This window comes from Crocodylus porosus, unplaced genomic scaffold (genome assembly GCF_001723895.1).
Source record: "Crocodylus porosus isolate Cpor-Errol unplaced genomic scaffold, CroPor_comp1, whole genome shotgun sequence".
In the NCBI taxonomy this organism is placed as follows: domain Eukaryota; kingdom Metazoa; phylum Chordata; order Crocodylia; family Crocodylidae; genus Crocodylus; species Crocodylus porosus.
The window spans coordinates 21,400,434-21,413,269 of record NW_017728916.1 but is presented as its reverse complement, the minus strand read 5'-3'; the positions used below and the strand labels follow the sequence as shown (position 1 = coordinate 21,413,269).

Here is a 12,836-nt window from a genome sequence, read left to right as displayed (position 1 = left end):
GGTCGCCAACATCAGCTTGCAGGGACATGTAGCTTTCCTTCACATAGAGAGCTACACCTCTGCCCCTTTTGTCAACACGATCCCTTTGAAAATCCACCTTTGAAAATCCAATGTTGCACTTTTACCTCCTTTTATATTTACTCTTGTAATTCAGGTACAGTACATGCTTTTTATGGTACTTTTGATGTATTCTACCAGCAGTGAGTGAACTTCCACTGATTTTCATTCTCTTATAAACTTCATAAAAATGGATTATCATATACTTATACTTATCCTTAACCTATCTGATATACATAGGGGGTCTTTCACTATCTTGTGGTATCTGCATGTAGCTTGGTCTACCTTCTGATGATCCTTAGCTCATAAATCTTTTTTGATATCTCTTTTTTTTCTCTAAAGGGCTCATTGTTTTTAACATACCAAAACTTTTTTTGCTAATTATTCCAAGGAAGGAATTTCTAGGTTATAGGGAAGCAAGCTATAGGTCTTGGTTCAGTACAGAGAGTCAAAAAGCCCAAGGCTGAATCAATTCAGTCTTTGCAGCTTAGGCTAAAATGCAGAGATTAAACTGACTAACAAGTGAACAGACACTTACTTTTTGCAGCCACATACCTTTAGTGGCTCTGGCCAGAAGCTGGCGGGTGTTAGAGCATAGCTCTCTAGCACGTAGCCAGCCTGGGTTGTTTTCTCCTTTTCTGGTCCTGCTGCCCCAGAGGGCTCTGGAATTTGCAGTCCAACATCACAACAGCAGAACACCTGAGATTTGCTTATCACTTCCTCTTCCTGTCTCCAGGTGCCTCTGGGATTTGTAGTCCACAGTCGCATCCAGTAGTAAGTTTAGCAGGGCAGGGCAGCTCTGTACTCAGGGAAAGGTGGGGTTTACCCCCCTCCCTGGCCCCAGACCCCAGCTGGTTTTTGCTTAGAGGGAGCAGTCCCTGCCTCTCCTATCCTTCCCACCCCCAACCTTTCTCTGCTGGAGCAGACAGCTCAGCCCAGGGATGGAAAGCATGCTGGGATGCTAGGGGACTCTGATTTAACTTAAATCAGGAAGGAGTCTAGGACAGAAGTTTCATAACCCGGTTTGACCCAAATTAGTTAAGTCTGATACTACATTCAGCCAGGTTTATCTAAAACCAGCTTCAGTCATTATGAAACTGGTTTATATGTGCTGAACTTCTATTTTGTTACAGGTTTAAACCAGTTTCTGATGACTTAAAGTGGTTTATGTGTAATTCCTGTCCCTAACCCTTAAGATTTGAGCCTCAGCTATTTCCTTACCTGTCTCTTTAATTAGCACAGTCCTTCTGAAATCCATTTAGATGTACCTATTTCCACTGTTTCCTTGTAGAAGAATTCTGAATTAAAGTTGTAAATCAAGTTCTTTTAACCAACAATAGTGTGCTCTATCTCTCCCTGGTATTTCCCAATTAAATAATTTTCTTAGTCTACTTTGTACATCCTCATCTGTAATCTGCATCACTTCATTTTTTATGTACATTTTGCCAGGAGGTTATGTGGTGCCTTCCCTTCCTAGAGTTCTTTCCAAAAATCAGTCATACTTTGTTCATTTGTTATTGTGTTCTTCTGCTCCAGCTATCTGAAACATTTAATCTGGTCAGTCATACACAATTTGTTTTGTTTCTGGTTATATTTTTATTTCTCTATATATTTCTTTAGTTTTGCCAACTGTACCACAGCTTGTGTTTCAACTCTTCAGGTCCTGCAATGTTGCGATATGAGATTTGGAATTTTTCCCAGAACTCCGTTGTTATTGATCTGCCTTTCAAGTTTCCCTTCTTCATCCCATCCAACTGGCTTACCTTTTGTCTTAGTCATTGGACTGTTAGACTAACTTGGGTCTCCTGGGACTGACTTTCCTGTGGCATAGGTTTATTTTCTTCTCTCCCACAGAGTCCCAGTCTTCTGCTACTACCAAGATAGTACTTTGGTCCAGTTTTTGCAAACTTATGATGTCCTTAACTGTTACTGCTTTCAGGTATTTATTAACCTTATCTGTGGCTTGCTCAAGCTGCTACATAGCCTTACACTTCAGGGGCATAGACCATATGCCCTCACTAATTAATCAGCATATACCAAGAATATATCTCTCATTTGCTTCATTACTTTCATTCTTTTCCTCTGTTTGTTTAGGTTCTTTCTTAAGTCAATAGTGGTTTTTTGGAAAGAAATATTGTCTGCTTATAATGGCAACACTGCTCTTGCTAGGTCTTTACAGGCATTTCCTCTCCTTTGTCATTCTTTCCAAATTTTCTAATGGTATGGACCTATAAGCCAAAGTAAGTGTGGTTTATGTTGCATCAATTGCTCTGTGATAATTACCTGTGTGGATACTCTTATGCTATGGTAAGTGAAATATAAACAGCAACACTTTAGCCTTCAAAGAAAGAGGAGTACATAATTATGGTTTAGTTTCCTTTTATATGGGGTAAGTGTGTGTGCATGGGCAGTGACCATAGTATAGATGACAGGTGAAAAATCCCACACCTCTTTACCAGATGGTAAATTGTTCATGCCCTTTAAAAACCACACCCATATGTGCTGATCTATATGTGCTGAGCCATGTAAAAGTCATGGGCCATATGCTGAATTTAATTTAGCATGCACTGTTATTGTTGTTTCAGGAGACATTCAGCAGGACTTTTTTTTTCCTTCCAGGGAGGAGTGGTGGTGAGTGAAGAGAAGTTGCAATGGCTACTGTACTAGGGAATAAACTATATTATAACTTATGCTGGTGTGGCTGCTAATCGAATATGTATGGACAAGGGGATTTTATTGATCTTCGCCCCTTTTTCTGTAGAAGGGTGGTCCATTGATTAGGGAAATAGCCTAGGGTTTGGAGATCTGGATTCATGTATTTGCTGTGCCATAGACTTTCTATATGACTTTAGGCAAATTATTTAGCCCCTTGTGCATTGGCTCTCCACCTAGAAAATAAGGATCACAGTCCTTGGCTACCTAGAAGGGTTTCTGGGAGCCTTTAGACTTCAAAGGCAGTGGACCAGATTTTTAGTTTAAATGGGCATTAAAGTTAATGACTTTAGCTTCACAAGAAAGTGGCTTGAAAATTGTCTTGGGTTTGCTTCTAGGAACATTTATGCACCAATAATCCCAGTGGAACTAATCACTGCTTGTAAAGAAAAGTCCGTGTGAAAGTCTTTTCAGATTGGGCCATCTATTTTATTAAATGAAAGTTTCTAGCCAAATAGACTATTGTGATTTTTCTGCTTGATAGTATAATACCTCACAAAAATGTGGAAGGATAAAAGAAAAATCTAGTTTTAAACACAGTCTGTTTGCAGACATGAAAAAAAACACCAAAATGGCATTTTACTTTAAGCTTGGTGTGGCCCTGGACCAAGTACAGCGCATGCCCAGAAGAGGTATCACGTTAGTTTGACCTGGCTCAGCCAACATCTGTATAGATCAGGCGCATCAGCAGGACTTTTTGGTGCTTTTATCTAGTAGCTGATTGACTTAGCTTTAGATTAAAAGTTCCAAAAAGCCCCATTGAAGTGCCTGATCTATACAGACACTACGGAACCAGGTAGAACTAACATGCTTCCTCTTCCGATACACTCTGGTTTTTTGGGGGGTGGGCGGGGTTTCATGTCTGCAAGTAGCCCTAAGCATCAGGTAAAATCTAGAGTCAGTAAAAGTCTTAGGCACATATAAGCTGAACTTCGAAAATCTCATGTATGCTTTAATTTAGACATTGGAATAAAACTTACTGAAAAGTGTCTAAAAAATGTTACCATTCATTTAGTAAAATCAGTTCTTAAAAGGTTTTCTTTGATAATCTTTTTTTTCACTTCTGGATTTAGCTCAAGGAATATTATATCAAATGATAATGGCTGTACTTCAGAATCTTCACATGTGAATAACTGGTGTTTTAGTCAGATATGATTTGAAATCGGCAGTATACAGTATATTAAATTTATAATGGAACTGCTGACACAACCGTAACTGTAGCAGTGCAACTGAGCACTGCTGTAATTATGCCATATTATATCATATCATATGGCATAATTTAGTGCTATGTAAATGTATCTTTTTGTCAATGTGTTGCTCATTATTTTACAAATTGCAAATCTGTAATGGAAAGTAATTCATAGCTTGGACATAGTGTTAAAATGATGGAGTGATTTCCTTTTTGCTCAATCATTGATCTTTCAAACTTTTGCATTTGGTGATATTAATCATGTTTATTAGCTGAATGTTATCATAAAGAATGTTGAATGTTTTTATGCTGTTGCTTTCATCTTCAATTAAAACACATTTTCTTGTCTGCTGCCTCTGTCCATTGCATCATAACAGTGTATTACTGATTCTAATTGAAATTCCAGTTAATAAAGTCTAGACAATGTCAATACCACAGATACGCATTTAAATGCTATTCTCTAATTAAATTTAAACATTTGGCACCTGGGGATAAGGATAGTACCTAGATTACTCTCTTGGTCTTTTCTGTCCCAGAAATAGTCAGCTTCTTAAAAATACCCATCTTTAGCATTTTGTTTTGTGCACTGGACTCATTTCAGAATATGTACTACCCTGGTCTACCTAACTGTTTAATAGGCATATCTGATTGTACGTGTGCCTGCTATAGTTGTATAGGGATTGCTAAAAGCCAGTATGAAATAAGATCTTTTAAGAACACTAAAGAAGTTAGTATTACACTGCTTGATCTGACATACTTTGTTTTCTGCCTTAGACATTAATTACTATGAACACCAATTTATCTAAATGCTAGACTTAAGTGCCTCAGAATTGACGCTCACCAAGCTCAGCCTTGGACTCTTTTCAGCATGGCCTGAAGTTAGCATTTAAACAAACTTCTTTCTGGTTTTCCATGCACAGGTCTAGGAGTGAAGAGCTACTAAATTCTAATCCTGATACTAAACTGATGCCTTCTGTGGCCCAAAGCAAGTTACTTCAAATCTTTGCATACGTTTTCCCACCTTGGTAGATCCGTACTAGGTGGCACCATCATTATTTAATTTTTTTAGTCCAATTTGAAACATAGTACTCCCCTAGCTCTTCTAAATATATACATATATAATGGTTAATAATTCTTTTTGTTTTTGATCCAGCATGGTAGTTGATATTAGCTGAGCATAACCATTTCATTTCTTCAGGATCGGTCCATACTGGACTAGGGGCAGTGTAGTAAGGTTCTGTGATGTTTTTCAGTTAGAACTTGACGTGCTTGCCTGTGACAGTAGCAAATGGGCATGATCGCCCAGAAGATCTCTTTCAGTCCTATATCCCTAATTGTGTGCCTTTTCTTCTTGGGTCTTTGTGGCCCTAAACATTTAGCTTTCCCTATTTCCAGAAATTGGTATGGTTTGAGGTGGATTATGATGGAATTTTCTAGTTCTCATTTGTCCTTGTTGCTGTTTACAGAATTACTTTTTTAGGTGCCTTTTTGATGCTACATCCTCAGTCAGGTACAATGTATTCTAAAATAAAATTTGAAATGTAAACAATTTTGGACAATTAAACCAGTTTCAGTAAATCCCGCAACACCTGGTCAAGAAAAAAATGGTATTTACAATCTCTTTGTATAATTTTCTATTTTCAGGTGGGAGTGAGTCTTCCTGGGATAAAGAGAAACTTCAGTCTCCTATTACAACAGGATCACAGCATGGTGTTGGTCATGCCACACTGTCAGGGCAGTCCAGCCTCGGAAGTGCACATCCCCTCAGTCCTCTCCAGCAAAATCACCTACTCACTAACAGTACGTATAATGCCCTTATAAAGAAAAGAAATAAATACATTTTTAGATGCTTTCTTTTGTGCTCATAGTGTTTGGCTATGAAGGATGAACAATCTATAAGCAGTTGCTAAATAATAAATGCAGTGTGGTAACATATAAGACATTAGAAGAATTTAGAAACATGTCATAGATGAACTCTGGCATCTAAGAAAACAATAAGGCATGCACCCCCCAAATGTGACAGCTTCATTAAACTGAACTGAACTGTTAGAGCCAACATGCACCCTTTCCTTAGGAAGCAAGAAGAGAGGAAATCAGCACAAGTCTGTTCTTCCTCTTCTCTTGGGCAAGGAGGAATGGAAATGTTAGGATAATATATGTGTTCCCACCTTTGTCAATTTAACACTCAAGTTAGCAAAATGAGTATTTGATGGAGACACTAGGCATCTTTACACATGCTCCATAGGAGTGGGGAGGGGGGGCGCGTTAATTAGAACGGCTCTGAGAGCATCTCTTAAAAAAAAAAAAAATGCCCACAGCGTCTCATGTATTCAGCGTCCTTGTTTCAAAATGGTGGCGGAGATGCTTTAAAGCTCATTTGACTAGCTTGAGTTACAACACCTCTCCCACGATTTTGAAATGCAAAGCGTGGGGACAGTGAATACATAAGAAGTGAAGGCTGCTGGAGCATGCTAATTAGCATGCCAGAAAACAAGATATAGAGAGCAGTGGCAAAAGGACATCCCAGGACATTTCTACTGCTATATTTCCAGGTTTGGCATATGCATGCTAGAACAAACAGGTAGGCCAACTTAGGAATGCTCCAGCCGGGGGCTGCTGCCCTAGTGTAGTCGTATTGGTGCCTGTACACATGTGGGGATGCTGCTCTGACACACTGTAATTAGAGCGTGTTGGAGCAGGCTCGATTAATCATGTCTGCTGGAGCATGCTAATTAGCACTTGATTAATTGAGTCTGCTCTGATGCACTCTAATTACAGCATGTCAGGGCATCCCCACACATGTACAGGAACCAGTGTGATTGCACTACTGCAGCAGCACCTGGTTGCAGCATTCCTAAACTTGCCTACCTGTTTGCTCTGGCATGCATATGCCAAACCTGGAAATACACCAGTAGAAATGTCCTGGGATGTCCTTTTGCCATTGCTCTCAATATCTTGGTTTCTGGCACACTTCAGAGAGAGAGCTGTTAGAGACCACTTTGGAATAGCCTCATCAGTGTATATCAAGACGTGCTGCCTTGGAGTGGGATTGAGAAAGCAGGGTATGCTCAAAGGGGTCTTTGCTGAGACATTGCCAACCTGGTGCAGATATACCGTGAGACCTGTTTAACACTGTTTTGCATTTGTACTGAATTAGAATAGAGAACTAGTGACTTAACGTGGGTACACCCAACTCTTGGCCTCTCTATATGTTACATTTATGCCTCAATTAAAGTGTTCATTGCACCCTATGTAAGGTGTCATGAAATGGCAAACCAGCCATAAAAACATTTCACAAAAAAGTAAAAACATTTTTGAGGTTGGTTTGCGTAGTGTCTTAATTGAACATTTGGCATGTGTGGGACTGCCCCAGGCCTGGGGCTAACAATCACTGCCCCACAGTCTTGTACTGGCCCCAGGAGGGGCTGAGGTTGTGGCCAAAAATCAGCTGATCATCAGTCCTGGCCTTGGAATTGCACAGGGGCAGATTCAAGGCCTCGGGCTGTAGGCACCTGGCTTTCAACTTGCTGGTGCAAAGGAAGCTTGGGATCATGATCCTGGGCTACCCCTGCACTGGAAAGTAGAAAGAACCTGATTGGAATTTGATCCCCAAATTGTACCTCCTACCATGTACATATGGCAGGGCAGGAGGCATGGCTGTTGGGATTGGGGATTAGATCCCATGGTACCTTTAAATGAATTTGTGCCAGCAAGCTGTGAATCAGCTAACAGCCTTGATTAATTTTCTGTTTAGACACACTCTCATAATATTTTCTTACTTCATGAACTGAAATGTTTTCTTTTATTGCTAACTCAAACCTCCCTAAAACAATATAAATCTTGTGTTTTAGATGATCAGTATACAGTATGCAATCTTATTTTTGCTACTTTAAAATTAATGAAGGAAATTTAGCCTGAAACTTAGTAGGCACTACTAAAACATTATAAATGTATTCAGTGTCTATGTCTTAAAGCCTTTATTTAGATAAATGTGATGGTGATATAAAAATTATGGATCTTCTCTTCTTCCATGGTCTCTCAAATCTCTTGGATTAAGAGTTATAAAAATCTACTCTAAGTGTGAAGACTGTGGCGCAAATTCTCTGCTGGCCTAACTCTATTGAGTTCTGTGGGATTATTACAGCAGAGAATGTGGGTAGAAATATTTTATAGGGTATTATATTACTGCCCAGATAACAATATTAAACAAATGTAAGTTAAAGGAATAGAAAATTGTGGATTTTGGAAAATTGTGGGAAGAAGTGGGTAAAGGAATGGGAAAAGGTTTGTGATTTTAAAAAAAATTTGATTTGCTCATTCTTATTTCTTTATCTGAGATTGATAAGTTGGTTTATAGATATTACTTTCCAAAAACACATGAAAGATCTAGTTTTTTTTTTAAAAAAAATTTAGGAAGAAATATCTCTATCAGTATGAATGTAGAGCCACAATTTTCAGTAGAGAACCCAAGACTGAATATTCCCTATAATAAGTACTTGGCCTCATTCACAAAAAAGTTAAAATCTCTGGGTAATTCTGCCATCTGATTAAGTAGACCACACATTGCTTAACTTGTATATCATAAAAAAATCTTTAATTTTATGTTCTGTATCTTGGGAATAGGCAGACTTACGTAACTGAGAATCTGCACATGTTATACATATGGGGACATTCTATCCTTCTCTGTTTAGGTAATCCTTCAAGATACTTTTCAGTATCTTTTATGCTAGGCAGTTGTCTATAGGCTGTTACAGGGTTTACTGAATATCAAATGTTATGTCTCATGACTTGCAAGTGTAAGATGTATTTCCTTCATAGGCCTCTGTAATGCTTGATCGATTGTGTCTTAAAATTGGGGATGTTCTGTTAAATTCTGTTTGCAGTTTGCATTTAGTTTGCATGTCAATTGGACTTTAAGTAGATATACAATACAACTCAATGTGGACAGATGGTGTTTGGGAGTTTTTGAACTCTGTAGTGCAAGGAGAGATTGCTGGGTTGCTATGGGAGAGATACAGTGGAACAGCAGCTTATTGTATAGGGCTATACCTAAATCACAGGGGTACTTACCAATTTTCATGGATTTATCACGACATAAAATTCTAGTTTCCCAATCATTTTGCTGCAGCCCTACCCCTCAATACCGATTGCTGGAGAGGCCTGGGAGGAGGAGGGACAAAGGGGTGGCCACCATCTTAATTGCTGGCTGACACTTTGCAGTCCTGCCATTCAATGCTGATTGTTGGAGGGGCCTCGGAGGTATGAGGGGGCAGCTGCCATCTTGATTACTGGCTGCCCTTCATGTGGCACCACCCCTTGGCATTGATTGGCAGAGAGATCTCAGGTGTAGGGATGAGGGGGTAGTGGCCATCTTTTCTGATGCCCTTCCTGTCCCCCTGCCAGCTGGTGCTTTCCCCTCCTGACAGTGAGGACCACTGGCATTTTATTTTTATTAAGTTTTTGTTGTTGTTATTGATTTAGCAGACAGTTCGGCAAAATCAGCAAATTAAGTAGGTTCCTACTTACATATGTAAGTGCTGAAAGGAATTTTCAGGATAGTTTGAAGTTAAGGGAGATGCCCATGGGCTCTGTCTTGTTACCCTTCCTGATTAATATTGACAGGAACCATTTTATAAATAAAGGATTCCTAAAGCAAATACACCTTCATTATATATGGGCGTTATAATTATGACTAGCTATATAATCATGTCTTTTTCATGTTTTTGCTTAAGGTTTGTGATGAAATTGCCTGCTCTGCCTAAATTCCCTTTGCAGGAAGTTATACGTAGTAAAAAGTCTTATTAGTGGCAGAAACTGTCCTAGTTTTCTTGAGACAGTCAGTGTGGATGTCCAAAAGTAGACGGGAACAGGTAATCCCTCCTGAGTTAAGGCTTTACTAAAAGCTAGAGCACTTAAAATTTCCTTAGTTGTTTAGCTTGTTTGTGCTACCTAAGTGTGAGAAATTTTCCTGAAAACAAGGTGTTTTATAGACACGCTCTGGGAAGCCAGGGTCGGGGGGACACCTTAATTGGAGCAGCTCCAAAAATCTGCTCTAATTAAAGTGCCCAGAGTGTCACAAGTATTAGCGTCCTTATCCCTGCTCTGAAAAATGGCAGTGGGGGTGCTTTAACTAAAGCTCATTGAATGAACTTTGGTTAAAGCACCCCTCCCACCATTTTTCAGTGCAGGAATGCTGATACACATGAATCTGCAGTCTGCTAGAGCACAGTAATTACCACACTACAGCAAACTTGATTAATTGAGTCTGCTCCAACGCATTGTAATTACAATGTATTGGAACAGCCTTTGCATGTGTGTAGGTACCCTAGGTGATCAGTTGTTAATGTGATTCAGCACAGAAGCATGTTAAGGGAACACTTTGGACCAGTGGCAATTTAAAGAGTTTTAGTATGGGTTTATAAATGTCATGTACCAATTTTTCTCATATAAGATGCACCTTGTTTTTGGATGGCAAAATGTGAAAAAAGATGTTTCCAGTGTCAGGACTGGCAACAGGAACTTCCTAGTGTGGCAGGCTGTCTCTTGGGATGCCACACTTTCTGAACACTCTCTGTTTCCAGGAGGAATTACTCTGTCACACAAGGCTAGGTCTCATGCCCTTGCAAAGGCAGTACCAAGATTGTTAGTACCATTCTGTAAGTACTTCTTTATATAAGTTCCTGTAAATTACATTTTGTTTCCACATCACATGCCTCATTCAGATACTACGAAGAGCTCATTTGCTGCTTCAGTACAAGATACAGTGCTCAGCCAAAAGCTACAGCAATCAGAAAGTTAGCACAAGACTCCATCCCTTCATCTTTTGAGCCTGATACAAGTGACAGCCATCATTGTGGCAGGCACTGTGTGTCCAAATGCACTTCTTTTTCGGCAGATAAAATGGCTTCCCTGCTTAAAACATGCACCCCAATGGCAGGGGGGGAGGGAGGGCTATGGCTGACCATTTTTAAGGGAAAAAGGCAGTGTTATATGTGAGAAAATCTTGTTAATTACTCCTTTTTAGGTGGCTTTATGCTGCCATATAGTGTGAAGCATCCTTTGTTTAAATAATAATCAGGGCCTTTATGTGGGAATAATTTATATCTAAAGTTACAACTTTGCACATTTAATTCACAGATTCATCTCTCATCTTGTATTCATCTTTTAGAGGAATACTAATTTTCATACACCTCTTAAATAATTAGGGACCTGCAGAAATTGCATAATCAGGTGATCTCCCCAAAATCTGCAGGGGAAAAAGCATACTTAAAATGCTGTCTCCTCAGTGAAAGCCAGCAGTCCTCCCAGCTGTGAAGCCCAACATGAAAGGTGCTGCTGGTACAAAGGCAAGCAGGCAAGATGGCTGCCAACCCTGCTCTTACTGCTGATTGGCTGAGAAGACTGCCTTATATGGTGTCCCACACTTCTCCACCAAACAATGGCAAGGGGTGGGGCTGCATGACAGACAGCCTTATAACCAGTCAGTGACAACGGGTGGGGCTGTATGATGGATAGACCTCTCCATCAATCGACAGTGGGGTGTGGGGCCACTGGGCCCCCTTGGCCAATTAGAAATGTGGTGGGTGCACCATGATAATCCCACGAAAATTGCAGCTGTCTCTGCAATCTGCCTGCAAAATCAGATGACCACCTCCTCTACTTGGGTAGACCCCTACACACAATTCTCAAAATGTTGCATATGTGTAACAATTAAAAATATGTATAGAAGTTAAGTATGCACATTGAAAGAATAGACTGTATTATTTAACATATTCCCATTGAACTGTTTGAATATATTTGTACAAGTATCTGCATTTCTTGTGGATTTTTACAACTACCGACGAAAGAGATATTGAGCTTGCATGTATGCGCTTTGACTTTTACTTGGCAACTGGATTTTTCTTTCATTAATACAGTTCTTAAGTAAGCTTTTAAAATATAAATACCATTAGGCATGAGACACTCTTTGTATGACTTTCTAATTATTTTTGAATTACCCTATTACATTAATAATGTGAATAGTTAACTCTTAATATCAACGTAAACTAGTTGCTATTCCTGCAGTATGCCATTCTTGCTATTGAAATAAAGTGTTGGATTATGAATTGAGAATAACCAACGACCATCTCTTTTAGGGATAGATCTGCCATTTATGATGATGCCCCACCCCCTTCTCCCTGTCAGCCTACCTCCTGCTTCCGTTGCAATGGCAATGAATCAAATGAATCACCTCAATACTATAGCTAACATGGCTGCTGCAGCCCAGATGCATAGTCCTCTTTCCAGAGCAGGCGCATCTGTTATAAAGGTAAGAGGTTAATATCGAACTTAAAATCAATTATTATTTATAAGAAACAGATTCACAAATGGCATGAGTAGCTATTTGTTTGTACAGCATATAGTACACTGGCTGCACAGTTCCTCATGGGAGTCATGGGGCTACTGGAATATGAATAAATACTGATGAACACAACTAATAATTTAAAGAAAAAGTAACTGTACTAGTGGTGCAAGTACTAAATGTCATTAAAAATAGACACTCCCACATATCAGAGGTTGGAGGGTAGACACTGTTGCACATGATAATACAAAGGCTATTTGAAAATGTTTAAAAACTAACCTTTGTTTTGTGTTGTGGGTGATGCGTGGGTGATTCTAAGAATTCAGCTGCAGTGAATCTTGATTAGCATTTGGATAAAAGCGGAGGAAATAATTAAAAGCACCGTAATGGATGTAATAGAAACCTTCTTTTTCTAAATGTTTAGGTACAATATATATAGACTTTCAAAAAGCTTCTGATAAAGACTCGTATTATTATTAGAAAAGAATTGGTAATAAGAATTGTAAGAGTGACTGCTATATCAGAACTACATTTAAA

The 12,836-nt window shown here is 39.2% G+C and overlaps 1 protein-coding gene across 4 annotated transcripts in view; it reads left to right on the top strand.

Moving 5' to 3' along the window:
* The window catches only part of DACH2 (dachshund family transcription factor 2), a 553,736-nt gene that overhangs the window by 434,461 nt on the left and 106,439 nt on the right, over nucleotides 1-12,836 (top strand). For all 4 annotated transcript variants that reach the window (XM_019536472.1, XM_019536475.1, XM_019536474.1 and 1 more), the window contains 2 exons: nucleotides 5,603-5,758; nucleotides 12,094-12,266. In XM_019536472.1, the coding sequence (XP_019392017.1) occupies nucleotides 5,603-5,758; nucleotides 12,094-12,266 (329 nt within the window). The remainder of the gene's footprint in view (nucleotides 1-5,602; nucleotides 5,759-12,093; nucleotides 12,267-12,836) is intronic.